This window comes from Raphanus sativus, chromosome 8 (genome assembly GCF_000801105.2).
Source record: "Raphanus sativus cultivar WK10039 chromosome 8, ASM80110v3, whole genome shotgun sequence".
NCBI lineage: Eukaryota > Viridiplantae > Streptophyta > Magnoliopsida > Brassicales > Brassicaceae > Raphanus > Raphanus sativus.
This window is the reverse complement of record NC_079518.1, coordinates 4,086,361-4,113,618: the sequence shown is the minus strand read 5'-3', so window position 1 is coordinate 4,113,618 and position 27,258 is coordinate 4,086,361. Positions and strand designations below refer to the sequence as shown.

At 36.7% G+C, this 27,258-nt stretch overlaps 6 protein-coding genes across 9 annotated transcripts; 2 read left to right on the top strand and 4 right to left on the bottom strand.

Annotated features, from left to right (window-relative positions):
• Nucleotides 1-1,452: 1,452 nt before the first annotated feature.
• On the bottom strand, nucleotides 1,453-3,256 carry LOC108832972 (proteasome subunit beta type-3-A). 2 transcript variants are annotated; one of them, XM_018606421.2, is made up of 6 exons: nucleotides 3,168-3,256; nucleotides 2,783-3,072; nucleotides 2,589-2,678; nucleotides 2,207-2,291; nucleotides 1,775-1,869; nucleotides 1,453-1,698 (listed from the first exon to the last, which is right to left on the bottom strand). In XM_018606421.2, the coding sequence occupies exons 1-6, from the start codon at nucleotides 3,171-3,173 to the stop codon at nucleotides 1,650-1,652; spliced, it is 615 nt and encodes a 204-aa protein (XP_018461923.1). In that variant the 5' UTR covers nucleotides 3,174-3,256; the 3' UTR covers nucleotides 1,453-1,649. The 2 variants fall into 2 exon arrangements, with proteins under 2 accessions (XP_018461923.1, XP_018461925.1); XM_018606423.2 differs by lacking the exon at nucleotides 3,168-3,256 and having other exon boundaries at nucleotides 2,783-3,078.
• A 1,862-nt stretch (nucleotides 3,257-5,118) lies between these two features.
• Nucleotides 5,119-6,357, bottom strand: LOC108819727 (F-box protein At3g07870-like). The gene has a single exon (XM_018592774.2). The coding sequence runs from the start codon at nucleotides 6,355-6,357 to the stop codon at nucleotides 5,119-5,121; it is 1,239 nt and encodes a 412-aa protein (XP_018448276.2).
• Nucleotides 6,358-10,630: 4,273 nt separating this feature from the next.
• On the top strand, nucleotides 10,631-14,511 carry LOC108822639 (SWI/SNF complex subunit SWI3C). The gene is made up of 9 exons (XM_018595768.2): nucleotides 10,631-10,828; nucleotides 10,935-11,477; nucleotides 11,846-12,375; nucleotides 12,455-12,812; nucleotides 12,904-12,977; nucleotides 13,136-13,221; nucleotides 13,332-13,399; nucleotides 13,496-13,680; nucleotides 13,777-14,511. The coding sequence occupies exons 1-9, from the start codon at nucleotides 10,813-10,815 to the stop codon at nucleotides 14,347-14,349; spliced, it is 2,433 nt and encodes an 810-aa protein (XP_018451270.1). The 5' UTR covers nucleotides 10,631-10,812; the 3' UTR covers nucleotides 14,350-14,511.
• A 41-nt stretch (nucleotides 14,512-14,552) lies between these two features.
• LOC108822640 (replication factor C subunit 4) lies at nucleotides 14,553-17,359 on the bottom strand. The gene is made up of 12 exons (XM_018595770.2): nucleotides 17,219-17,359; nucleotides 17,032-17,110; nucleotides 16,815-16,894; nucleotides 16,292-16,414; nucleotides 16,103-16,172; nucleotides 15,955-16,028; nucleotides 15,692-15,812; nucleotides 15,548-15,610; nucleotides 15,390-15,449; nucleotides 15,160-15,285; nucleotides 14,990-15,076; nucleotides 14,553-14,800 (listed from the first exon to the last, which is right to left on the bottom strand). The coding sequence occupies exons 1-12, from the start codon at nucleotides 17,260-17,262 to the stop codon at nucleotides 14,708-14,710; spliced, it is 1,020 nt and encodes a 339-aa protein (XP_018451272.1). The 5' UTR covers nucleotides 17,263-17,359; the 3' UTR covers nucleotides 14,553-14,707.
• A 973-nt stretch (nucleotides 17,360-18,332) lies between these two features.
• On the bottom strand, nucleotides 18,333-19,699 carry LOC108822932 (uncharacterized). Of its 3 annotated transcripts, none has more exons than XM_018596140.2 (5): nucleotides 19,611-19,699; nucleotides 19,324-19,500; nucleotides 19,132-19,183; nucleotides 18,749-18,815; nucleotides 18,333-18,635 (listed from the first exon to the last, which is right to left on the bottom strand). In XM_018596140.2, exons 2-5 carry the CDS (start codon nucleotides 19,477-19,479, stop codon nucleotides 18,545-18,547), a joined length of 366 nt encoding a protein of 121 aa, XP_018451642.1. In that variant the 5' UTR covers nucleotides 19,480-19,500; nucleotides 19,611-19,699; the 3' UTR covers nucleotides 18,333-18,544. The 3 variants fall into 3 exon arrangements, with proteins under 3 accessions (XP_018451642.1, XP_056849180.1, XP_018451644.1); XM_056993200.1 differs by having other exon boundaries at nucleotides 19,324-19,490; nucleotides 19,611-19,688; XM_018596142.2 differs by having other exon boundaries at nucleotides 19,324-19,490; nucleotides 19,629-19,687.
• Nucleotides 19,700-19,896: 197 nt separating this feature from the next.
• LOC108822931 (protein translocase subunit SECA2, chloroplastic) lies at nucleotides 19,897-26,798 on the top strand. Its single transcript, XM_018596138.2, is given in 32 exon segments — nucleotides 19,897-20,179; nucleotides 20,333-20,467; nucleotides 20,568-20,637; nucleotides 20,761-20,825; nucleotides 20,904-21,024; nucleotides 21,193-21,284; nucleotides 21,378-21,443; nucleotides 21,539-21,603; nucleotides 21,667-21,754; nucleotides 21,929-21,994; nucleotides 22,089-22,204; nucleotides 22,370-22,460; nucleotides 22,574-22,657; nucleotides 22,740-22,832; nucleotides 22,943-23,038; nucleotides 23,146-23,231; nucleotides 23,419-23,497; nucleotides 23,593-23,706; nucleotides 23,874-23,969; nucleotides 24,101-24,164; nucleotides 24,278-24,567; nucleotides 24,653-24,708; nucleotides 24,815-24,932; nucleotides 25,037-25,117; nucleotides 25,409-25,488; nucleotides 25,574-25,628; nucleotides 25,747-25,816; nucleotides 25,911-26,014; nucleotides 26,016-26,101; nucleotides 26,203-26,326; nucleotides 26,403-26,477; nucleotides 26,564-26,798. Coding segments are annotated over 32 exon segments (3,180 nt in total). The 5' UTR covers nucleotides 19,897-19,990; the 3' UTR covers nucleotides 26,729-26,798.
• Nucleotides 26,799-27,258: the final 460 nt, after the last annotated feature.

Here is a 27,258-nt window from a genome sequence, read left to right as displayed (position 1 = left end):
ATATATATATAAATGAACTATACATAGCATAACAATTTTCAGCTAAAAAAAATAATAAAACTGTATCAAAAGTCTTTTAAAATATAAAAAATGCTGAATGTTGTTGATAAAAATATAACTAACTTTCGATTATATAAAAATGTCCGAAGGGATTTACAAAAGTAACTATATTTTTAAGTTTTTCATAGTTTCTCATTTAAAAATATATCTAATATTAATGTTTTGTAAATTAAGGAAAAAAATTACAAAACAAAATTGAGGGACCGACTTTCTTTTGTCGCTTGTAACTCTATAAATGTACCGGTTCTGTCACTAACCCTCTCAATTTTTGTGAAACATAAGATATATGTCTTAGGACGCTTTTTGAGGAGCATATTGCTTCCTATGAAAATGGTGAAACATCGCTCGAGAAACTTACTCAAAAGGTATTGGGTGATCGTGTAGAGACGGTTCCTGGAGACAAGATGTCCTCTATATTCGCCGAGAAGAAAGATTACCATGGAAAGAAATGGTATGGCATTCTCAAAAAGAAAAAGCGGTATGGAACAATGAGCTCGACGGCCTTCTACGTCAAACGAGTTCTAGAGGTAACAGAAGAAGCGGTTGTTCATGCTCTTGAAGGGACCTTCTACGAGCTATATCACTCACGCGGCCGCAAAGTCACATTTGACATAATTGAAGCATAGAGCATCCATGGGTCACACTAGTAAACTAAATATATGTCTAAAACAATAGAACCATAAATTATGTTTTTAATATATTGTTGTCTTCTTGAGTTTGGTATTGGTATTTAAAACAATAAAACATAAATTATGTTTTTAATATATATTGTTGTCTTCTTGAGTGTGGTATTGGTATAAAAATGTTTAAAACAATAGATCATAAATTAAAAAAAAAAAACAATAGAACATAAATTATATTTTTAATATACTCTTTTGTGTGTTTTAGATTTGTGTATAAAATATATATAAAAGGTGGGAAAAAAGACATTAGACGTTACGCCTCTTCTAAGCAAATTGTTTTTCTGAAGGAGGCTTTTTATTTTCAGAATCATGTTTCTAAGTTGTATTCTATCATATCTTTATAGTTGAAACATGTATTAGAGTCAGATATGTCTCATGTAGGTGTGAACGTTGATGGTTAATTAAAAGTTTAAGTTGAGCCAAAAAAAGAAAAAAAAATAACAAGTTGCTTTTGTGAGAATTGTTTTATGTTTGTGAACGTTGCTCTTGAGTTTGACATCTATGTGATTCTCTTAGACCACAAAAGAACATCAGTTTCTAAAGTAGTCTGGGTTTGCATCTGGTTAGTTGTTTGATTTCTTTTGGTTTCGGCCACCTAACCGAGCCCAATCCTGGGCTTTGGTATAGGCTTTTTAAAACTAAAAAGCCCCAAAAATTTTGATTAGTTTTGTTTTGATAATTAAATATCAGTTATATAAGACCGGTTTTTAAAAATCAAAGCCAAATCTCTTTATGTTTTAACTAATAGATGATGAGCCGTTTGCCGTCAAAAAAAAAAAAAAAAAAAAAACAAATAGATGATGATGTGAAAAGAGAAACAACAATAACTAGCTAAGATGAGAAGCGATTAAGCCGTTTCTATAATCAAACACTTGGATAGAAGCAGATTGTGATGATAAATCAGAATTAATCCATCCTTCCCTTTAGGATCCTCTCTTTAATCTCCGTTGGTGTTCTGCAACATAAACCAATAGAGTATGTTTAAGATGTAATGTGGGAAAAAAAAACACAGAAGAAATTGGAAAACTTACACAACGTAGACATGCCCTCCCCAACCACTCAGACAATCACGGTCAACTGACGAGAGAAGTGCTTGTGAAATTGTCTCGAACAGTTCCTCGGCTTCCTGAAAAAGTTCCAGTATGTTAACTTAAGCCAGAGTCTTGAGACATAGGTATAGAACAATGGGAGGATGGCTAACAAGATAAAATTTTTGAACACCTCATATAGTACCAAAAGGACAACCTGAAGATATCCAACAGAACAGTAATGGCTATTCTGTTTCCTATGGGCATTAAGCACCCTGGGTTTTCACACAAATTCAAGATTCTACATTTACATAGACTACCACTGAAACTTAAACCTAACAAACTAAACCGTGGTAATTAAAGAATTCGCATCGAATGGATTCAGTAATAATGAACAAAAAAAAACACAGATGATAAAGTTGCTAGTAGACAAACCATGTCTGGCTTGTACATTGCTTCACAGGCTCCATACAGTGATTCTGAAGCAGTTCCAGATACAACAAAATCTTTAGCCAACTCCCTGCAAATTTACAAAATAGAACCACAAGTATCAAAACATGTCCGCCATTATATCAATCATCCAAACAAAATGTAAGAACAATGGAGAACTCATTCTCTAAACAGCCAGAAACAGCAAACACAAGTGATATGAGTATGCATCATAAGACACAAACTCCAACAAAATATAGAACCATAATGAAAACAAATGAACATCCACGAAGCATCCATACAAGTAACCAATCTAAATGACACTGAATAAGAGAAACTACCTACGAAGCAGAGAAGCAACAAAGGAAAGTATATATAACAAGCTTACTTGGCTCCAATGGAGTCCATGGTGCAGATGAAAGGCTTATCATCTTCTCCCAATCCAGCAATCACTGGTTGGCATAAGTAAGGACCAAATCTAAAACCAAAAAAGAAAAACATTCAACCTGTTCATCATCTTTCTAACTCAATGAAAGTAAATCAATTTTTTGACAAAAGTAGCAAACACACACAGCAACAGACCTCTTCTCGTAAAGAATGGCGGATACGAGGCTAGCGAAAGTCTCAGGCTTCATGTCTCTCTCTTCGCGAAGCTGATACAGCTTATGACGAAACACAAGGCGCTGATACAGTGTTTGGACATCGGTGGCGAGGCCAGAGAGCCCGATGAAGACGCGATCATGGATCTTTGAGATCCTCTGGAAATCGGTGGCGATTGTCTGTAGCTGCACACCGAGCCTCCGATCACTGGCGATGGCGAAGCAGTTCTTCCCCACCATAGCCACAACTGCACTTCCATTGTACTCGAAGATCTGCATCGCCGCCAACGATTAGTCACCATCAGAAAAACAGAGAGTTAAAGATTTTTGAAATTCAAATAAGAAAGTGGAGTGAGTAATAAGCTTACCGACATGGGAAGGTTTTAGGGGTTTGTATAGATTGAGATGTGGAGCTTCGAAGAAATCTGAGACGGAGGAGAGACGACAGTTAAGTCGACCGGTGGTGGCTTGGAAGAAACTCCAGTTCTCGTTTGGGCCTTTTAGGGCCCATGAAAACAAACTCGTACACGTGTCGACATCGAGGTTTATACAATAACAAAATACCTGCCGTTTTAGTAGCTTTGCTTATCACGAAAACGGCACGCCGGTTTAAGTCCCAAAAGCCTTGCCGCATCTTGGCTATCGTTTAAGAAACCAATAGGAACCCCAGTTAGTCATTTGATATCACACATATGCTAAAGATGCAAACGGATGAATCTATGTAAAGAACAAAATTATATAGAATGTATATACAACTACAAGTGGCAAAAGTTATATTCTGTGCTTCTACGAAGGTTTTATCCTATCTCTTTGTTCATGCTTTAGATCTCTTAATCTAGTAGTATTACTATTTGCATTGATTGTATTTCAGATAACACGTACACGAAACAATATACTATACGTCTAACAGAATTGCAACTAAACATTTATGTCTACTTAAAAGCTGAAACATCATTCTTCAATATAAAGTTATTTCTACCCCAAAAGGAGACCTCTCAACTAAGCCGCCTCCCCTTTCTTCTTTGTCTCCATCGCTGTTTTCCCGGTGGCCGCCACCGGGAAAGACCCTCTTCCTTCCGGTTTGTTTTTCTTCTCGAATATCTTTCTTTTGCTTTTTTTCGCTGGAAATATTGGTCTCTATTGTTGGGTCTTCAGCGTGTGTAGTTGTGGCGTGACTCTCGGATCTGGGCTTTTGATCCTCATTCCCATCTAGGGGCAGTTCTGCTCTAAATATGGTGTCAGATCGGTGGTGGTGTCTTCGTCTGTGGTGGAAGGCTGTGTTCCAGAATTGTTTGGCGATGGATTTTGTTACGTTAATTGTGGTTTATGTGTTTTCTCTCTCTGTTGTTGGTCGTGGCGCAGTTGATGCTGTCATGATGGGTTAGGTGGGTTGCACTTGTTGCTTCGCCGAGGACTATGTTTGGCCTTGGGACGAGGGTTAAGCAAGAGATTCATCCTCACCTTTATCTCATTATGCTTGTCTGATGGCGCTTTTGACATTCCGGTTATATTATAAGCCTTGGAACGAGGGTTAAGCAAGAGATTCATCCTCACCTTTATCTCATTATGCTTGTCTGATGGCGCTGAAACATAAATAGCTAATTAATATGATCAGACAGAGATTTAGGTAAGAGGCGGGAGGGGGCATCGTTACCACAAGTAAGATCTAGAATGTTGTTCACAGGCAGGTAGAAGACCAAGATGCAACGTGGCATATATAAACATGAAACGAAGATAAGTGATATCTACTAGGGTTTTTGAATATGTAGCCTACAATGTAGAAAAATGGTAATCTAACAGTACTGTAACCATTAATTATGGGCTTGTGGCTTAAGTAATCATTTACAGACACTTGTCAACAGGTGGATTAGTGGTAGAAGTTAATCTGAGCTATTTCGATTGTCTTTGATTGATTGCGTAGTTATGGATTCGTAGTAAAAGTTAATCTGAGCTATATTTCGAACCTAGATTGAAGTTGAATCGTAGTAATAATTCTAACAATTATTTGACCAAGATGTATAATTAAATACGGTAACAAAAAATCCAATTATCCAACTAACTCAAATTTTCAAAGAAGAGCTTACCGCCTTACCCGGTGACTTGGTGGATATTCACAATCTCTTTACCGTTAAGGTGAGCTGTGGCAATGCCGTTGGATTCACGAGTATAATTCATATGTATAACAGAATTCAAGCAGTGATGACTGAAACTTTTGACATTTAATCATGAAAACTACAACCTCTATATAAATAATAGATAATAAAAAGTAGAAACCACCACAAACCAAATGAAAAAGTTCTCCATAGCCACACAAGTTATCTATCGGGGCTGTGTATCTAAGAAAGACTCGAAATTAAGATATCTAGAGGAATGCGGAGAAGAATCAGACATATCAATGTTGTGTAGAGACAAAGGTCCATCGGTGAAGTGACATAGCTGATAGTCGGTGTATATTTCATTGTTATCAAGGGTATTTGTCTTGGCGTGATAGCGTATCAACTGCCCTGTCGATGGTAGTTCGAACAAAACTTGGTCTGACAGAATATCTAGCATCTGCACTTTACCATTCTTGTTTGGACGGGTTCCTCCAAGGTCGATCTTGTGAATCTTGGCCCATCCACTTTCTTCCATCTTCCAGATCTCCATGATTTGAGATGAGACATCAAAATCTACCATCCATAAGTTTCCACGGCTTCCACATAAGGTGAAAAATCTAGATTTTTGTGATCCTTGTGTGTCAAGGTGGAAGCATGAAGGCTTAGAGTTTAGTGTTGAGAAAGTCTCGTCTTGTAGAGAGAAAGAAACGATCTGAAAATCAGCAGTGATCCAGTAGATGAATCCATTGACATGAACCTGAGAAGAGAGTTGTAGTAGATAGGGACACTGCATCTTCAGCATTCTCCAAGGGGATACTATAAGACGACCACCATCTTCCACATTAATATCTATGTTTAATATCTCAAATTTGAGCTGATTGACTTTCTTCCAAGTCGTGACGATGCCATTCGGCAACCTTCTTGTACGGTTTTCATCCAAGTCGTGAGGCCACTTGACGACTTTGTACTGCATCGCGGCGTCAACAAATCCAAAGGAGACGACACATTCTTGGTGGGATCTGTTGAAACACCATGGAGACGAAGGAGAGTCCGGTAGTTTCTTCAACACGTTGTTCAAGGGGTCGTAAAGATGAATCCCAGTTGAACAAGCAACGCATAAGAGCTGGTGTTGACAACTTAGCAATTTGATTCGAAGGCCAATAAAGTCTAACGTGAAATCATGGACGAGGAGGCCCTTGTTTGTCACTTGAAAATTGTATCTTATTGTCCATAAATTTCTCGGATCATTTAATGCGGCCACTGCCGAAACTACCTTGATTTTCTGGCATGCCTTTAGAGTAAAAAGGGAATCACGTGAACGGCTGTGATGGAGGCGGAGGAAATAAGGATCCGAGAGGAGAGACCTAAATTGTTTTGAGACTGAACGGAATCTGGCTAGGGATTTACCTGGGACGCGGGACATGATCTCCGTAACAACAAGGTCACTTGCTACAATGGCCATTGTGGTTAATTTCTGACAAACAAACAAAAACTATATTTGATACTTTTAACCTTATGCCCTTGCTCTATCTACTTATATACCCCCCCCCCCTCCTTTGGGAGAAATTATAAGATCTTAAACGAATTAGGAATCTGTTTCTTTTTCTCCCTATATAGTTAGGGATAAGGAAATACGGATTTTTCTTTATTTTTGAAAATATCCAAAAAAATTCAAGAAAGGAAATTGTGTTCAAAGATCATTGCACATGTATATATTTTTCCATAATGTGTTCCAAAAAAAGTCTATTTTCTTTGCATATACTCTCTTGCATATACTCTCTTCATCTCAGCAACAATAACCTTTCTCTCTGATCTGAAGCTCTTCCTCCTATACGCGTCTTGCTAATTCTATACTAGCCTTCTTAGTTCTTACGTAGGCTTAATCTCACCAATTCACTATTTGGTCAAATCCCAGTACGAGTATCATCACTCGCTCTTCTTCTCTTCAGTTTCTTGCCCTTAACCACAATAACCTCTCTTGTCCTGTCTTAGACACTTGGGTAATAACACTTCTCCTAATATCCGTGTCTTGTCTCTTGATCACAACACTCTCTGCTCCGTTCCAATTTTCACTCTGCAACTTAATTCAGCTACAAGAATTTTTCTTAAACTAAAGATTATTAAGTTCTACATATTAAACATAGTTACTAGTCTAAAGTTTGAAACAGGTTAGAATATTTGTAATAAATTATTGTTAATCACTTAGTGCAGTATATAATCTCAATACTGGGTTTATACATTACAAAAAATGATATCATGATATTTAAAAATGGATTTACAAAATTACAATTGTTACGTCATTTTCATCACGGTTATGCATCTTGTACAGTTTTATTTCACCTGATTACTGCTAATGTCTACGTCAGAAACATCAAGTCGGACTACGGTCAAACGTATGCGTGGCTGGCCCTACGTAAACAAACTTAAAGGTACACTCCTTATATTATTGACTGAATAAACCAATGTAGACTAAGGTACCAGATTTTGACTACATTTTCGATTAGAGCATGTCCAACCATTAGATACCTACAGTATATAGTATCTAAAAAAACACAAATCAATACTATTAATTTTGGAACATGACCAGTTGATATGGGTTATGTCCAACTAATAATATAAATATTTTTAAATATACAAACTGCCATTTATCTATATGTAACTACCTATTAATAATATAATTATTTTCTGATATCTATTTTAGTTCCAACAATTTCGGAACTGACAGTTACGAGATTTATTTGAACGGTGAAAATTAATAACTAACATATGTTTGACTAACATATAACAGTTGATGGTTAGAAGGCCACCGTAAAGTTTCAGAGATTCATGTATTTAATTAGTTATCATCCCAGAACACTACAATAATTTGTTCTGCTTATAATATTTAGTTCTTTCGTTCATATTTTTGGTTATATAAGTAATCTATCAAATATATAATATAACATTAGCTTTAATGGTTTTTTTATTTTTTTATAAGAAACGACCAAATATACATTACAACAACATAACTTATATATCTTATATACACTACAACATAACTTAAAATAAATATACACTACAAATTACGTTAGGTAACTAATAAAAAAATATAATATGTTGCAAATTTAAATATTAATTTAAAAATAATTACTGAATTGCATATAGCACAAGTATATAGTTATGCAGCTTACCAAAAATTATATTAAATTAAGTTAATATTAAACACAAATATGATTATAAATATTAAATTTCTCAAAAAAATAAAAATAAAAATATACTCGACCTTTAAGGGTTGGTCAGAATCTAGGACATATGTTGGTAAATTAAAAAAAACAAATTTTTAATATATAATTTATTATAAATATATTTTTATATTTTTATAATAATTAAATTGAATAATATATTTTTTTAAATGATAACCCGCATATAACCGCAAAATTAAATGGAGCGTGTGCCAATACAAATTATTTGTTTGCGGGTTGTGTAGGTCATATTTTTTGACCAAAACAAAATTGAAACCCGCAGGTTGGCGGGTTCGACCGGCAACCAGCCCTACCGGATCAATTTTTTAGATTGTCATTATTTAATAAAATATATTTTGATTAAGATTTACACATAAAGAAAATACAAATATAATCACAAAGAAACATAAATATGAGAATTAAACTAAAACAAAGAATATATCCGCCATTTAAAGGGCGGATCAGAATCTAGTCAATATTATTAAAACAAGAGAACTTTTTATCGACCATATTTTGGACTATCAAAAAAGTTATAACAGTCCAACTAAAATAAATTCATTAGTTATAATGTTTTTTCTAATCTAACAATTATCATTTAATATTTTAAGATTTGTAAAATAGAATTGATTCAACCTCCTATTTTCTCTTATTACTAACTTAATTATTATTAAATATATACTATAGTCAATCTATTATTTTAATATTTTCAAAATAAGATATCCAAAAAGATATTGTCAAGTATCTTTTTCTAGGATTTTATTTTAAAAATATCCTTTAATATCTTTTTAATTATTATGTAAACATAAATTCTTGTTAATATATAATTTTAAATAATAAAATTCGTAATTAATATTAAATGATTTATTAACGAATATTAATTCTTTCATTATAAAATAAGAAATAATATTCCCATAATATTTACATTCATAATTAAATTAATACATCAAAAATAAATCTAAAATAACTTAATTCATTTATTAAATATTTTATAAATCATACAATTAAAAAATAACATACATTCCTGAATTTTACCACATACTTTAACGTATTAAAATAAAATAGTAAAGTAAGATATATAAAATAATAAATACTTACATATTTAAATTTGAACATTAAAAATATTTCGATATACTATGTTACAGGTCGAATGAAATATATTTTATTTATGTAATAATAAAATATTTTTTTACCAATATAAAAATAAAAAATAAAATTTTACTATAATTTACAGTTTTAAAATATAAGTAAAATTAATAATGCCTACCAACCTAATAGGTTTGGTACTCAATATTTGTGTGTGTTTATGGCAATTATTGTGTGTTTTATGGTAATTTTGTTTTAGGAGAATTTAGTGCAAATTAACATCATCAAAAAGTGGCATAACTGAAATCACATAACCAAATAAATGAGATAAACCGGAATACCAGGGTAAATATGATCAAATGAAATGTGGCTTTTTGTCACAATCCAAAACAGTTCTTTAATGCAACCCATCCCCATTTGTCCTTATGAAATCAACCAAAGGACTTGGGAATGATGAGTAATATCAAGAAAGACAGAAAAAGTCAAAAAGATCGGAACTTTAGCGATTCTTGGTGATTCTTGGAACCAGAGCAAGCAAGAAGAAGAGAGAAGTGATTAGCGCGGAGTAACAGAGCTACAAAAAAGAAGCTTTTATAGCGAGCACATGGAGGAGTGTGATCGAGAAAGCCATTTCCGCCTAATGTAATTTATTTATTTATTCATTTTCTAATTCATGTGTGATATTTAAAAAGATGGACCCTTATTAGAAATAACCATTCATTCATATATTACTTAAGAAATAGAATTATAATATGTCTCTTACACTTCTATAACAAACAAATCAAATAGATATTCATATTTTTTTCTCCCAAATTGTATTTGAATAAAAATCTTTTTATATATTTTTATAATATAATATATATTTCATTTTCATTAAATAAACCTTTTAAATATTTAATTAATTTTTCATATGTTTAAAATAAATGTATATTCCATTTTCACTTAAACAAAACTTTTATTTTTAGTTAATTTCGTGTTTATTTGAAAATTAAATATATATTTAATTTTAACTAATAACATATACAATATTTTACAAAATTTGAAATATTAATTTAATATAATAATTTTCAGTTAATTTTTTGATCCTTAATCAATAAGATTTTTCAATTTAAAATTTTATATCACATGATTTAATATATGCTATCACTAAAAATTTAGAACAAATAAATTAAGTTACTGCATATGAACTATAAAAATTTCTGTTTGTTAAAATGTGATATTAAACAATTTTTAATATGTTAAATATGATAGTTAATCATTTAAAATAAAAAATATGTGTAAATGAAAATAATCCAAAGCCAACTTATCAGTTCCCAAACCGATTGAAAATTAGTTTTGGTTTCGTGTAACCGAAATAATTGATTTCCCTCTTCCAAAAACCTCTGTATCGGTAAGAAGGTTAGGTCTTGATGAATAAATTACAGAGACTAGCGAGAGACAATGGCAGAAAGGTGTTGGTGTTGTTGCTCCAAAGCTGAAATTAGAGAGAGACTCGGAGGAGATAGAAGAAGAGAGGAAAAGCAATTTTTATTACACTTGAAGCTCTCTTTGCCTCAAAACTCAATTCAATTCTCTCTCGAATCAGAGATCCCACAACAACAACAACAACAAAAATGCCAGCGACTGAAGGTAAACAAGACAAAGGAACTCTCTTTCCATTTCAAAATCCGATTTTGGAATTACCCATTTGTAGATCGTATCCATGGGTAATGACTAGATTCTCCTTCTTTCGCAGATAGAAGAGGGAAATGGAAACGGCGGAGGCGAGGCGGGAGGAGACCTAAGCAAGAGGAGGACGATATCGAGGAAGAAGACGACGACAACAACAACGAGGAGATGGAGGATGCTGATAATGCCGACGAGCTTCACCAAAACGGCGCCGCAGCTCCCGATCCAGGTACTAGCGAGGTGGTTGAAGATTCCGTTGGTGAGCGCGTTTCGGGTTTCCCTTCTGTTGTCAGGCGCGTGGTGGTACGCCCTCACGCGTCTGTGACTGCTCTTGTGGCGGCTGAGAGGGGTTGTTTGAGAGGGGAGGAGGTTAAAGGAGCGGGGCAGGGCTTGTTGCTTCCTCCGTCTCTGGAGAATATTTCGTTTGGGCAGTTGCAGGCGTTGTCTACTGTACCTGCTGACTCTTTGTTGGGGTTTGATACTGAGAGGAGTGAATGTGATGGAGCTGCTACTGCGGCTTCTTATGTTATCTCTCCGCCTTCTATTATGGAAGGAGAAGGTGTTGTTAAACGGTTTGGGGATAAAGTTCATGTCTTGCCTATGCATTCAGGTTTCCTTTTTATTCTTTTTTATTCTCCTTCAGCTCATGATTTTGCATATATAAATTGAAGACATTTATAGAGACTTATTGTCCTAAATTCATAAGTTCATGTCTGATTCCTGGTTTATGTTACTCTGGCTTTGAGCAGTCCAGTCTTATGTGTCTTGTGTTATGCTTCGTGGTTTAGGTTACTCTCGTCTGGAGCAGTCTTATGTAGCTTATGTTATGTTGCACCTTGAATGGATTATGCAAAGTGATTATGTTCTTCTAAATTTCACTTAGGCTATGTTCATGTAGTCTTGTAGCTCAGATGTATGTATAATTATCTCCCTGCTAGTCTTTTATTTTTCTAATCATTTTTGTTTCTATTTGAGCAGATTGGTTTGCACCAAACACAGTTGATCGCCTTGAAAGGCAAGTGGTGCCACAGTATTTCTCAGGAAAATCGCCAAACCATACACCAGAGAGTTATATACAGTTCAGGAACGCCCTTGTTTCGAAATATTTGGATAACCCGGAGAAGACACTGACGATTTCTGATTGCCGAGGATTGGTACATGGTGTTGACGCTGAAGATCTTGCAAGAGTTTTCCGTTTTCTTGATCACTGGGGGATAATCAATTACTGTGCCGCTCCCCAGTGTCATCCTGGGCCTTCTAGGGGTGTATCTGATGTCAGGGAGGATACAAATGGTGAGGTCCATGTTCCGTCTGCTGCTTTGACATCTATTGATAGTTTGATCAAGTTTGACAAGCCCATCTGTAGACACAAGGCAGATGAATCCTTGCCATGTTTGGATGTTGACCTCCCTGATTGGGACATCAGGATTCGTGAACACTTATGTGATAACCATTGCTACCATTGTTCTCGACCGCTTCCAACTGTGTACTTCCAATCACAAAAGAAGGTTCCTATCCTACTTCCTCTACCTACTGCTTTTTGTGTTTCATTATCTGTTACTGATCCTTATCATCTCTACTTTCCAGGAGGATGTACTCTTATGCTCTAATTGTTTTCACGATGCAAGATTTGTTGTTGGACATTCTTGTATTGACTTTGTAAGAGTGGATACAAGCAAAGATTTCAGGGACCAAGATGGAGAGAATTGGAGTGATCAAGAAACTCTCTTGCTTCTTGAAGCTGTGGAGCTCTACAATGAAAACTGGGTTCAGATTGCGGACCATGTCGGTTCCAAATCAAAAGCTCAATGCATTCTTCATTTTCTTCGGTTACCTGTGGAGGATGGTCTTTTGGATAATGTTGAGCTTCCAGGTGTTACTGATCCGGAAAACCCTACAAATGGACATGACCACAGAGGAACAGATTCAAATGGGGCTTTACCTGGTGATTCTGTTTACTTCCTCTCAGACTGTGAATTATTCGCCGTGGTTATGCTCTTTGACATGCCTTTCTCATTGTCGACTTGCTTTTGCAGGAACTTCAGAGCAAGGTTCTGGCACTGAGATCAATCTTCCTTTTGTGAAGTCTCCGAATCCGGTTATGGCATTGGTATGTGTATTTTTTTCTGCTGCAGAATTCATATACACATAACTTTTTTTGTGATGAATCGATTGCTCTGAAACCTATATTGTGTGCAAAATTGAGAGTGGGAAAAATGGTGCTCTGTTAGTCTGGAATATGATGATACTGATACCGAAACATGTTAGGTTGCATTTTTGGCATCAGCTGTTGGACCTAGAGTTGCTGCGTCCTGTGCCCACGAGTGCCTCACGGTTCTATCTACGGATGATAGGTTAGTGTATCTCGTGGTCACCATCCATTTTCTTAGTCTTTGTTGTAGCTTTCATTCATTTTCTTTGTTATACATCTATATACTATTCTGAATCTTATCAATCTATCAAGGTTGAAATCTGATGGCTTGCAAGGAAAAGAACCTAGCTTGCTTGATAGAGCAAATCAGCAGCTAGATGGTACGGCATTGTTGCTTGATTGTGTTCTTTACAGTAATTTTTTGGCTCCTTTGGTTTAACCTAATTGTCAATACCTATCTCCTTTGATGGTAAAAGATAACTCGGGAGCACAGAAAACATCCTGTCAAAACGGAGCAGAAGCACCGACTCCACTGCCACAGGACAAGGTCATGGCTGCTTTTAGAGCCGGTCTATCAGCTGCATCAACAAAAGCAAAATTGTTTGCTGATCATGAGGAACGCGAGATTCAAAGGCTTTCTGCAAATATTGTAAATCACCAGGTATATTAGCAGAACATAGTTGCTGTTGATAATTTAAATCTTTGGTTGATTTGTTTATTGCTGATGTGAGTAAACAACTTCCTAATCATCTCACAGTTGAAGAGGATGGAGCTGAAGCTAAAGCAGTTTGCAGAAATAGAAACGTTGTTGATGAAAGAATGCGAACAAGTAGAGAAGACTCGTCAGAGATTTGCCGCAGAACGAGCACGTATGCTGTCAGCAAGATTTGGATCAACACCTGGAGGAATCAATCCACAGGCTAATAATAGTAATAATCTCCAAGGCATGTCTCTATCCACAGGTGGTGGTGGTAACAACATCAATACTCTCCTGCAGCAACAACTACATCAGCAACAGCAAGTTTCAGCTGGCTCTTCTCAACCAAGCATGATCCCAGGGTTTAGCAACAACCCACAAGTTCATGCCCAGATGCAGTTCATGGCACGCCAACAACAACAACAACAACAACAAGCGTTCTCCTTTGGGCCGAGATTGCCTCTTAATGCAATACAGACGAATGCAGGATCAACGGCTTCACCGAATGTCATGTTTGGCAACAACCAAGTTAATAACCCTGCAGGTGCATCCATCAACCAGCCTTCGTTTAGTCACCCGATGGTTAGGTCTTCCACGGGTTCTGGATCCGGGTCTGGCTTAGGCTTAAACTAAGACCCATGTCTTTAGCTTATGTAGCCTATCAGAGTTTTCAAAATTATTTTGAGCCAAGTTATTGCTTTGAGACCTTAGTGTTGTTATAAGTTGAGTGTCTGCATGTAGGTATCATTAACTTTCTGAAATCGTCATTGTGAATCAAAAACAGTTACAAAAATCTCTGCTCAGATTTTTTCTCTACTTGGTCATATGATCAAACATTATAAAAACCATTTCTTTTTGTCACATTTAATAATAATAGCTCGACAAGTGCCATTGTGACAATTCATAAGGTAGAGATACGTTGCAAACTCAACACTAGCAGAACAGAAATGAAAATCAAGATGCAGAGCTTTGAATTTGGCGGTCATTTGCTTCAGAAGTCTTGAGCCATTTCTGAGAGTGCACGAATTGTATTGCTTGCTACGTCCAGAAGCTGCAGATACTCATCCGCACCATCTACAAGTCGCTGTATGCATTGAAAAGGGAACATTATGATGTGACACGCTTTGAGTCAGACTGAAACACATCTAAAAGATCCAAATGACAAATGAAAAATGTGAACTTGACTTAAAATGCTGGTTACTATTTTTCACATGAATCTTCAACTAATTCCATAGAAGGAAGGAAAAGAGAATCCAACAGAGAGAAGTCTCACCTTATCTGTTTCAGCTAGACATTTGCAGATCTTAGCCTTTTGATTGTCTGTTATGTCATCACCAGCCTCAACGACTATATCAAATAACTGAAAGGAGACTTGTATTAGACATGGTTATTACTACAGTTGCGAGACTTCAAGTGCCAAAAAAATAAAGAGGAATAGAAAACCTGATTGGTGATTTGAGATGCAGGATATCCTTCTGCGACTATGTTGTCCACTTCCTTGTTTGCAATATCGAAATCACCACTTTTGCATGCTGTAAAAAATCTCTCTACTACCTCCAGAGGAACTACCTAAACGGTCCAAAAGACATCTAAAATTAACTCTCTTGAGTGAATTTTGTTTTTAATGAAACTACTATACACTTGCGCAAAAAGTGGATTTTCATCAGCCTTACCCCAGACACATCGAGTAAATCTCTAGAAGTTATTGTTGATCCAAACAATCGAGCGCCACTCTGTTATATTCAAGGAGAAAGACTGGATTAAATTTCTTGAATCACAGTCAATTTCGTCCAGTAACAATATTTCACAGACAGTTTAGTTTCCACCTAACCTGCAGATACGTGATGGCTCTACGAAGATCACCTTGTGAGATGGAGCTCAAAGTTGAAAGACCCTATACGGAAAGTAGCTAGTATAAGCAGTTTGGACAAAGACTAAATAAAAGAAAGGCAAACCTTAAAGCATATGTACACACCTCTCCACCAAGGTTGAGACCCTCTTCATTACATATATGCAATATACGGTTACTCATGACTTCTTCAGAAAGTGGTTTGAACCTGAACTTTGCACATCTTGAAGCTAGGGGCTCTATGATCCTTGAGAAAAAAAGAAATGAAAGTTATTAAGGGCTAACTTCAGCGCTCTACAAAATGATCTTCATTGTGAATGAGTACTAGCAGCTCAATCATAAGACTCAAAGAGTCTATAAACGAAAGCAACCATAATAAAAGAGATTACCTGCTGATATAGTTACATATGAAAAAGAATCTGGTGACTTTGGAGTAAGTTTCCATTGTGCGCCTCAAGGCGTTCTGCACAATCGTTAACATAGTTCAATGGTAAACGCATTTACAAAATGTGGTAGTACATAAGATGTTCAGCGTACCTGAGCATCTTCCGTCATAGAATCAGCCTCATCTAGGATGATGATCTTAAACGATGGGCAAGGGTAACCGCTGAAATATGAAATCATGGACTTATTAGATGAAATGCACACTACACACAGAGAACCATAAACGAGAAACTTGACAATAGCCAAAAAAAAAGGAAAAGGTTATTATTTGCATAATAATACCCTTGACGGTAGTTGGAGCCAACAGCAACAGCAGCAAAATCCTTGATCTTTGTGCGAACAACATTAATCCCTCTGTCGTCACTAGCATTCAGCTCCAACACCCTAGACTTGTACAATTCAGGGCTGTAACAAAAAAAAAAAATCTTTAATTAGTTGACCAGTCATAACTGCAGATTTTAGGTTGCAAACCACAGCACAATGAAAAATCAAACCAATGACACTTTGATGATATGCAGACATTATATAAACCTCAAAATGAAGATTAAACTTAACTCAGTTGAGATACATGGAACAAATAAACAATTCAGCTTCAACGAGGAAACACTTACAAGGCCACACCACGTAAAGGCTAGTGTCTACTACTCTCACTATGAATTCAAGCAGACTAAAAAGGAAAAAGATAATATCCCAAGTTTCCACACTAGGTAGCTTAGCTAGACAGTGTATTAGAGGTCACAAGGTATCTCGTACAAGTTAAATGAATGAATCAGATATACTTCAAATCAGAGTTTGAGCATATTACCCAAATAGTTGGTGTGCGATAGCAAGTGCAGTAGTGGTCTTTCCGGTTCCTGGCGGTCCATAAAAGAGCATGTGCGGACACTGCGAACCACAGAATCAAATTAAAAACCAAAGACTTGAGAGATCCCTAATTCCACATCTAGCGTTTTCGTAATCGAAATCCAGAGAATTTAATCAATCGAGATTACAAGCAAAGGGGGTTTCTGTGAGATTATTACGTTAGCAGTCTCGAGAGTGTTGGTGAGGACACGAACCACCTCCTCCTGATGCGCCACGTCCTTCACCTGCCTCGGCCGGCTTTAAACCCCCAAAACACAAGAAAAAAGGAGTTTGTGAGTTAAAAATTCCGATACGAGAGTTTCGTTAACGTAATCTATATAAGCAATTAGGAAGTAAAAGTCGTACTATTTCTCAACCCATGGCTGTGTGCTCTCTACAACTCGCGCCATTCCTCTCTCTTCCTTCTTTACAATAATAAAACTTCTCCGTCCGTTCTAGTGTGACTGGGAGGGAGAGACTACTTTATAACCCTTGATGACGTACTCCGGGTTTTTTTCCGCTCCCTCCAAAACCCTCCAATCGGTTCAGAAGGTTTGGTTATTTAGCTTAATGTCGTGATTAAAAGTATCAGCTGTAGATTGTAAGACACTGTTAATGAACGATAATACATCATTAATTGTTGCGGGACATTGGTATCAAAATGAAGAGAATTACATAACAGTCTCGTTTATATGCATCATAGTATTATTCAATATGATATGCATATACATCAGCAGTCTCATACAAGTCTCTCTAACTATAGAGGCTGGGATACATCTATCTTACAGTGAAACAGCAGTTCTGTGAAAATGGATACTGTAATCATATACAAACTAACATGAGATTATTCGAGCTTCTAGTGGTGGGTGCTTATCGAGCCAGTGACAGTCAACGAACGAGCAACTCGAATCATTCTTCCTGCGCAACACCACATCACTTGGCCTGATGACCCGAGGCGCCCATGCTGGAGTCCCATCTTCGTACGAATTATGCGTCAGTTCTCCTTAAACCAGACCCATCAAGTTTCACCGTGAAGATATCACCATACGGCTGGAAATGATAACCCAGCGTAATCAGACGTGAATACAATACTTTTACTGTCCGGTCTAAAGATGGGATGGTTATTTCTCCCATCAGTCCCACTCTGGATCAGCTTCCTCAACCCGGTCCCGTCTGGGTGGATCAAAACAGCTTGAAGCTACCCGAGCCAGGGCTTTCTCTATACACCACCGTTTTCACCTCTCTCAGCATCCATCGAGTAGAGGTTCTTATGACGGGAACTCCCCGAACGAAACACGATTCGCTTCCCGTCCGGAGACGGCCAAGGGAAAGCATTGTTCTGCCCGTTCGTTGTTAGCCTTCTAATTTTGAGTAAGGACACAAGGGGTAGTAGGCTAGTAGCAACAAAGGTCATACTAACTATGGAATATAAAACTCAGGATTCATGGTTTCTTAGATGACAATTACTACTCGCCATCACTTATCTGGCTTTTTATAAGCCTAACTTTATAGATGGGACTAAACCTGACCATTCGTCTAAGAACACAAAGTCATAACACACAACTACAAAGTCGAGTATAGATAAGTGGAGGAAAATTCTAAAATTCATGAAGTTGGAAGTATTTTTGAGTCTTTTAGTGCTAAACAAACAAGATAATCCAAATGTGCTTAGTAACCCCATGCTCTTCTGATTCAGTGCCTTTTAGATTTGGACTCAGCTTTGGAGAGCATGTATCCTGAGATCTTGTTCATCTCGTACAACAGCCCCGCAGAGAACAAGAAACTGCAACCACAAAACATTCGAACAACAAAAACACTCACATCTTATTCAGCGAGAGAGAGAGAGAGTTATGAAATAAATGTTTGTCTCATTTAAAGGTTGAGCAGAAGTCTTACCAGGTTGTAATACAAACTCGATGCACGGTGCTAGCAGCAACAAGTGCTATGATTTCCGCAACAATCACTGCCATCAAACACAATAATTATCTTTAAACTTACTGCCAACGTGAAAACAAACTTTAGGATAGGCGATCGATAATTTTCACTGTGATCATTTGCATAAGAGTATGACAAAACAAAACAGAACAGATCAATTTAGCCTTCTAATCTTATAACAAAATTCACCATGAGACCTTTCGGAATCTGTTATATAGGAAGAAACCTAAACCTTTGGGAGGCATCATCTAAATTTTCAAAACCTAAACTTCTCAAACTTATGAACTAGACAACTGATAGTCACATTGTCATTGTGTAGGGTGTAAGTCAAAGACGAAACTTACCAGCACCCCAGCTACTCTTCCCACCAGAAGACTCTTGGAGATTCCCAATGAACTGCAAAAGTTAAAAGGACATCGCATAGAACCAGATCGTCAACCAATAAGCATAATAAACACACTAACTACTTGATTCGAGTGTCGGAATATTCAGGACCAAAAATCTCAAAATTTGTGAATATAGCTAAGGTGACTTACAGTGAGAGAGAAGAGAAAGAGGAGGGAGCTAGTGAAGCCTCCAAGGATGGTGAACAGCTCAGAAGAAGCTAGTTTCCCTCGGTACACTTCTTGCAGCGAGAGCACCACTGTGAAGAGAAGAATAGATCCGAGCATCGATGTTCCAACTCCCGCCATTTAGATTCTCCTTTTTAGCTCCTCCGGAAAAAAAAAACGAAAGATCGTGTCAGGAAGAGCAAAGGGTACAATCAAATCATGAAATCTTTGAATCGAATAGCTCAGTATGATCAGAGAATGTGATTGATTACCTTGAACAAAAACCCTACCAGATCGAGAAAACCCACTTCTTCTTCTCGTGACTTCCTCAGTCAGCTCCGCGGAAAAAGAAGAAGAAGACAATCGAGAAGAAAAAAGGCTTATTAGAAATGGGAATTTAAGAGTTAAAATGATAATATCTAAAGTTGAGTGACGTATTGCGAGAAACTAGAATTTTCAGGGACATAAATATCAAAACTTTTAAGCAAAAAGGTTATTTAAAAAAGTGCTAACCAGCTGCAATTTAGCGCCACCCAGTCGGTCGGTGAAACATGTTCTAATTTTCATGAGAGACAGAGATTCTTTCATCCATTGATGCTTGACCAACGAACAGAAAACAAAGTCACTGTAATAAAGCAACACTTGTGTGAATATGAGCACTGTTTTGAATCTAGTGAACCTTCCTAATACATGCCATCCACCTCCACCATGCTTACTGTCTCCAAGTAATAAGTTTCTACAGACAAAACCCTTTCTATCTGGTTTTTTTCTCGCTCGGCCTGTAACGCCGATTCAGAGGTGTCATGTTGTCAGGAGAAGCCGTGTCTCTGCTTCCTTAATGGTAAGGATAATTCGTTAAAATTTGAGAATACTTGTTGCGCACCAACTGTTCGATCATTTGTCTCTTTCTAGTTGTTTTCTGTTGTCTCTTTCTTCTCAATGATTTTTCTGCTGATTGTTTTTTTTATTCGTGGGATTGGTTTACTTATTTTAGGGTAATTTGGGTCGTCTGAAGAGGAATTTACAAGATGTAACGAGCATGAACTATTGGGTTGTGCGTGACTACTATCGTCTTGTGCAATCTGTTAATGCCGTCGAACTACAGATTCAAAGTCTTTCGGATGAGCAGGTTCTACTTAGTGTGTTCACTTCTTGAGACTTTTTTGTTTTTTCAAGTGATATGATGATTCATTAATGTGTTATTGGTTTTTGTTTGTTGGCCTCTGTAGCTGAAAGCCAAAACTTCAGAGTTTCGGGAAAGGTTAGCACGAGGGGAGTCCCTAGCAGATATGCAAGCTGGTTCGTTCAAAACCTTAATTGGATTTTTACTTTAGTTTGTTTTTTACTAAGAATGATACTTGGTTTTGACAATTCTTTGTTATTGCTTTCTCTCTCATTTTTTTGTATGTTCGCATTCTCTAGAGGCGTTTGCTGTTGTTCGTGAAGCTGCAAAGAGAACGATTGGGATGCGTCATTTTGATGTGCAGGTCTGCCAATATAATACTCAAAGTCTAACCCATATAGGAGAGACTGTGAAGCATACTTATAGTTTTTGGTTTCATCAGATAATTGGTGGAGGAGTGCTTCATGATGGATCAATTGCAGAGATGAAGACAGGTGAAGGAAAAACACTAGTCTCTACATTAGCTGCATATCTTAATGCATTAACTGGCGAGGGCGTTCATGGTATGTTGTTTGCTTTCTCTCCCAAACTTGATAGTTTCTATATTTCTAGAAAGACTCGCTCCTAGTTGCCTCATCGTTCACGCACTATTGATAAGCAATTATATACCTACGGACAAAGTACCGTTTAACATGTAGCTTAAGCTGTTGGTATTGATTTTCTGGTGGCAGTGGTTACTGTGAATGATTACCTGGCCCAGCGTGATGCAGAATGGATGGGTCGTGTTCACCGCTTCTTAGGCCTTTCAGTTGGTCTCATTCAGGTAGCTTTCATAAGTGCTGTTTGCATTCTACCTTCAAAGTTTCAAAGCAAAAAAAACTTATGGCAATTTTTTCACAACTGCTTGTACAATTAGCGAGGAATGAAAGCTGAAGAGAGAAAATTCAACTATGGCTGTGATATAACATACACCAATAACTCGGCAAGTATCTTGTTCATATCGATTCTTCTACTTGAGTTATACTTTATTGTTTTTAATGTCGCATCTCCTTTAATTAACACTTGTGCATATCTCAGGAGCTTGGATTCGATTATCTGCGAGATAACCTTACTTCAAACAGTGAACAACTTGTGATGAGATGGTAGATCCTATACATCTTTTTACTCCTCTATTTTTTCCAGTAGTGACAGTTTATGATCTACAGGCCAAAACCATTTCACTTTGCAATCGTTGACGAAGTGGACTCAGTCCTCATCGATGAAGGGAGAAATCCTTTGCTAATAAGTGGTGAGGTAATAGAGCTCATTTTGATAAGCTTAAAAGTTGTATTCTTGGGAGATTTAGACATCTGGATCATAGTCTGGATCTTGTTAAAAATTGCCGATGCAATAGCGAAAGAAAAGCAATATCATTGGGACATAATTGTAGTGATTGATGGGGTCCTTTCTGTTGTGCTTGTACCACAGGCTAATGAAAATGCCGCACGATATCCAGTTGCTGCTAAAGTGGCTGAACTTCTCGTAAAAGATGTTGTGAGTTTGACCTTCTTCTCTTTTGTGTTATTCTATTCTGACCTCTTTTCAGGAACTGATTTTCTAAAATGATATTTGAAAATCTTGGTAATAGCATTACAAAGTTGAATTGAAAGAGAACTCAGTGGAACTCACGGAAGAAGGTATATCTCTTGCTGAAATGGCTCTTGAGACCGGTGATTTATGGGACGAAAATGATCCATGGGCCAGGTATCTTCTTGTTACTACCACTGATATTATTTATGTTCCAAATGGTAACATGAGACTTTGGCGGTTGGTCGTTAGTAGTTAGACATGGGAAGTTTTTTATTTGGCGATCATGGTTACAATATTTTTGTTAACCGTTTATTGAATTTCTTTTCCTTATTATTGCAGGTTTGTTATGAATGCTTTAAAAGCTAAAGAATTTTACAAGCGTGATGTCCAATATATTGTGAGAAATGGGAAAGCACTTATAATTAATGAGGTATAAGTAGTTCTGGCTTCAGTTGTAGTGTTTCATTTTCTAAATTGACGTGACCTAGCTATTAATTATAGGATCAAAGCTATTATCAGATTTAAGATTTCAAATATTTTCAGTTGACCGGAAGAGTTGAAGAGAAAAGGAGATGGTCGGAAGGAGTCCACCAGGCTGTGGAGGCTAAAGAAGGTCTCGAAATTCAGGTCTGTCACACAGACTCATAAGTCCTGGTTAAAGCTATGCCTCCAAAACTTCATGCTCATGAAACTAAACTCTTTGATGTAGGCTGATTCAATTGTTGTGGCCCAAATAACCTATCAGTCGCTCTTCAAACTATATCCAAAGCTCTCTGGGATGACTGGGACAGCAAAAACAGAGGTATATACATGGAGGTTTACTTTGATCAACCTCCTTAATCTGTTTTTAAGATATCATTTTCTTAACTAGACAGGGCAGTTTGAGACACTTGTTTCTACAACTTCTTGCAGGAAAAAGAGTTTTTGAAAATGTTCCAGATACCTGTTATTGAAGTTCCTACAAATTTGTCAAATATTCGAATCGATCTACCTATTCAAGCTTTTGCAGTAAGCATCAATAAAAACTTACATTTGCATTTGCATCCTTCATCTCATTTCTAAAATGTAAACTAGTTTGGCCATCTCGTTTATCCCTTTGGTATGATGTATGTTAGACTGCTCGAGGTAAATATGAATATGTTCGTCGAGAAGTTGAAGATATGTTTGGACAAGGTCGACCTGTTTTAGTAGGAACAACAAGGTAGCACCATCTGCTAAACTACTTCAGCAACTTTTAACACATAAACTAAGCCAATTTTTTAAAAAATCAAAATATATTGCATGTACTGGTGTCGGTTAAAAGTATAGATTGATGATAGGGACAATGATTTCTTTTTTAAAACAAATTTATGCTTTTCCGCTATTAACAAGTTAGCTTTATTTTGCAGTGTCGAGAATTCTGAATATTTGTCAGCATTGCTCAAAGAATGGGGTATTCCTCACAATGTCCTGAATGCGCGACCCAAGGTGGATCTGAAACTTACCCCTTTGCATAGTGAAACTAACATATCATTCAAATTATATAAGCTTAGTTCTAATACTTTGTGTTTTACTTCATTCAGTATGCTGCTAGGGAAGCTGATTTTATAGCCCAAGCAGGAAGAAAATATGCCATCACCATTTCTACAAATATGGCTGGCAGGGGCACTGATATTATTCTAGGAGGAAATCCAAAGGTATTTTGGATAACATCATTAACTTTCCACTACTTCCTGATGTTTGTCTGATCTGCAATTGATTGGGTGTCTTCTTGATGACTTAAATTCTGGGGACATCTAGTTGTGTATTATTTTTTTCGCCAATTAATGTCACCTGTTATGTTCTTGCGGCTGTGATCCTGCAGATGCTTGCAAGGGAAATCATAGAGGATAGCATCCTTTCATATCTAACAAGTGAAGTTTTGGCAGATGATATTGACGATAATGAACTATCACAGAAGGTATTAGTTGCAAAGAAGAACTAATATTATGAGCTCTTTACATTGGTATTCTTAAAGATAAAGGCCAGATCATTTGTAGCTACTTCTGTCCCATTATACAACAATTGATTTTTTTCAATAAATTATGTTAGGTGCTGTCAAAAATAAAAGTGGGACCATCGTCATTAGCTTTGCTAGCCAGAGCTTCTCTTATGGGTTTGCCTCTGAACTTTCAGCACTCATTTTTTAAAACTTGTGCACATACTCAATGGATCATGTTTGATGTTTCGTTTACTCCTGGAATCGTTTTTTCAATTCAATTGACACAGCAAAATATGTTGGCAAAAGTGAAAGCAAAAGCTGGACGAGGAAGAAAGCAAAGTCCGTGGTCACAGAATCTTTGGAGAAAAGCCAGACCATGGATCCTATGGAACTTCAGAATCTTGTCAACGAGCAGTCAGAAATGTACCCCTTAGGCCCTGCGATTGCTCTGGCTTATCTGTCTGTCTTAAAGGACTGCGAGGCCCATTGTCTGTATGAAGGTTCTGAAGTGAAGAGGCTTGGAGGTCTTCATGTGATTGGGACATCTTTGCATGAGTCTCGGAGGATTGATAACCAGGTAAGGAAATGATTTTACTTCTCTGCCTGGATGCTACCTTTTTAAATGATTAGATTGCTAATCGTGTCCATATTGTTTCTTATAGCTTCGGGGCAGAGCTGGAAGGCAAGGAGATCCTGGATCCACGCGTTTTATGGTTAGGTAATCACATCTATTATTCTCCTGGACTTTGAACCAACCCGGAAATGTTTGGGAATAATATCAGTCTTTCCTCTGCAACATGATTGTACTACTGTTGGTTGTACAGCTTGCAAGATGAGATGTTTCAGAAGTTTAATTTTGATACTGAGTGGGCTGTGAGACTTATATCAAAGATTACAAACGATGAAGATTTACCAATTGAAGGGGACACAATAGTAAAACAGGTAAGTAGTTCATTCATCTATTTTTCTTTGTGGGTTCCATCATTGTGATTTTCTTTGCAAAATTGGTTTTGCTGCTAATTTGGCTCATATCATTGACATTGCAGCTTCTAGCTCTCCAGATAAATGCAGAGAAATACTTCTTTGGTATAAGAAAAAGCCTGGTCGAGTTTGACGAAGTGCTAGAGGTACCAACTACTGTTACTGTATCTGCATCTCGAGTTCTTGACCAGTTATATATATATTTCAACCATGATTAAGTCTTAAAAGACTACAGCTATTTTCTCGTAACCTTGTAGCACAGTGTTGTTCATTTTTTCCATTCCTAGTAGACTACTTGATTAGATATCTCCCAGAAGATGTTACCGCGTGACCAACTTCACTCTATAATATTTGTAGCTCATATTACATGTATGTCAACTTCTGAGGATACACCGTTATCCGAATCAACCATTTTCCTTTTTTTTTTTCTTCTTCAGGTTCAGAGGAAGCATGTCTATGACCTAAGGCAACTGCTTTTGACGGGTGATAACGAAAGTTGCTCCCAGCATATTTACCAGTAAGTACCACACTTTCAATAGAGTTGTTATGTCTATGGACATTTAACTTTTGGCATGTGTTTCATGCACATTGTTTTTTCTCAGGTACATGCAAGCTGTTGTAGATGAAATTGTCGTTGGAAATTCTGATCCGAATAAGGTAAATAGAACTCGTCTTACCTAAACCTGTAAGATAAAGGTCATCGATTTACTCGTTTCTCTAAAATAAAGCATGCGTAGTCAGTTTCGTTTTCCTAATATCTTATTTCTTGTGGTAGCATCCAAGAAACTGGAACTTGACCAAGTTATTGAAGGAGTTTATGGCTATTTCAGGGAACCTACTGGATGGTAAAGCTTGTTTCTTTGTTTTTCATTTTTAGGCATAATAATGTCTTGCTTCCTGGGAACGACTAACCGTCTCGCATGAAATCGCACCTATCAGAATCATTTTCAGGGATCACAGAAGCAACCATGTTACAGTCCCTCGAAAACCTGCATGAGACAAGTTCAATAGATATGGACAACTTCCACCTTCCGTACCTTCCAAAAACCTCCAAACGCCTTCAGGGGAATACGCAGGAAAAACTCTTCACTAAGACGTTGGCTCGATATTTGCTCCGATGATTTGACGGGGTGAGTGCTATAGTTAGTAGAGTCTTTGTATATATGTTGTGTGGACGTGCGTCAGTTACTCTTGAGTTTTAGTTTTACTCTTTTGAGGATGTATTCTGTAGGAGTGGGAGGTATCGAACGTCAATTAATCTTCTCCGGAAGTTCCTTGGTGATTATCTGATTGCTTCCTACTTGAGTGTTGTTCAAGAATCTGGTTTTGATGATGGATACGTAAAAGAAATAGAGGTACAATGTTTGTTCTTGCATCTATGAGTGTTAGTTTCACTGCAACGCCTGATCGGTTTTGCTTTGCTGAAAACAGAGAGCGGTTCTCTTAAAGACGTTGGATTGCTTCTGGAGAGACCATCTCGTGAACATGAATAAACTTAGCTCAGCGGTATCAACCGTGATCTTCATCTGTTTTCCCTTTATTTTTTTTTGCTTTCCGCATGTCTGATACTTGATACTTCTATGTTAAAACAGGTGAATGTTAGAAGTTTTGCGCACAGAAACCCTCTTGAAGAATATAAAATCGATGGTTGTCGTTTTTTCATCTCAATGCTAAGTGCAACCAGAAGGCTAACCATAGAGTCGATCTTGCAGTACTGGTCATCACCGATGGAATCCCAAGAACTATTTGTATCATAAGATTCAACTAGGGAAAACCATCAACAAACTTTTCTGGACGTATAATATTAATAAAGATTGCGTTAATTTTTTCCGTTGAATACAAAAATGGCAGAAAATAGATATAAATATAGTACATGGACGTAATATACAGTTGCATTCTACAGAATAATATTCGATAAATTAATAAATATAAACTTCGCAGTCACAAAACTATGTGACATCAAAAATAGATTGATGCCCACGATTTGGTTCCATACTTTCTATTAATACTTATACAGTAATTGAGGGAATTACGGCATATACATTACTGCATATATTTAGTGATATATATATATATATATATATATATATATATGAGAATATTACCTTTTAAAAGGTATCAAAATATTAATGCATATATTTGGTGAGATACATATTGACAACACATGATAATTATACGAAGTCACAGTTTGATTTGATTATACGATATAGATGCAAGTTGACCGCGAAATATATGTGGTATATATGTTTCTTTCCAAAATATTATGTATGTTATTATTTTAAGTTCT

What these genes read in the sequence shown, in the direction of transcription:
- LOC108822932 (XM_018596140.2), bottom strand. Translation starts at nt 19,479, where the DNA reads ATGGCGGGAGTTGGAACATCGATGCTCGGATCTATTCTTCTCTTCACA. An exon ending in TCTTTCTCTTCTCTCTCACT is followed by an intron (nt 19,184 to 19,323) that starts GTAAGTCACCTT and finishes TAACTTTTGCAG; the next exon opens with TTCATTGGGAATCTCCAAGA. An exon ending in GAAGAGTAGCTGGGGTGCTG is followed by an intron (nt 18,816 to 19,131) that starts GTAAGTTTCGTC and finishes GTTTGATGGCAG; the next exon opens with TGATTGTTGCGGAAATCATA.
- LOC108822639 (XM_018595768.2), top strand. An exon ending in TGTCTTGCCTATGCATTCAG is followed by an intron (nt 11,478 to 11,845) that starts GTTTCCTTTTTA and finishes CTATTTGAGCAG; the next exon opens with ATTGGTTTGCACCAAACACA. An exon ending in TTCAAATGGGGCTTTACCTG is followed by an intron (nt 12,813 to 12,903) that starts GTGATTCTGTTT and finishes TTGCTTTTGCAG; the next exon opens with GAACTTCAGAGCAAGGTTCT.
- LOC108832972 (XM_018606421.2), bottom strand. An exon ending in GCCATTCTTTACGAGAAGAG is followed by an intron (nt 2,679 to 2,782) that starts GTCTGTTGCTGT and finishes TTTTGGTTTTAG; the next exon opens with ATTTGGTCCTTACTTATGCC. An exon ending in CAATGTACAAGCCAGACATG is followed by an intron (nt 1,870 to 2,206) that starts GTTTGTCTACTA and finishes GAACTTTTTCAG; the next exon opens with GAAGCCGAGGAACTGTTCGA.
- LOC108819727 (XM_018592774.2), bottom strand. Translation starts at nt 6,357, where the DNA reads ATGGCCATTGTAGCAAGTGACCTTGTTGTTACGGAGATCATGTCCCGC.
- LOC108822640 (XM_018595770.2), bottom strand. Translation starts at nt 17,262, where the DNA reads ATGGCGCGAGTTGTAGAGAGCACACAGCCATGGGTTGAGAAATA. An exon ending in ACACTCTCGAGACTGCTAAC is followed by an intron (nt 16,895 to 17,031) that starts GTAATAATCTCA and finishes TGTGGTTCGCAG; the next exon opens with TGTCCGCACATGCTCTTTTA. An exon ending in CTATGACGGAAGATGCTCAG is followed by an intron (nt 16,029 to 16,102) that starts GTACGCTGAACA and finishes ACGATTGTGCAG; the next exon opens with AACGCCTTGAGGCGCACAAT.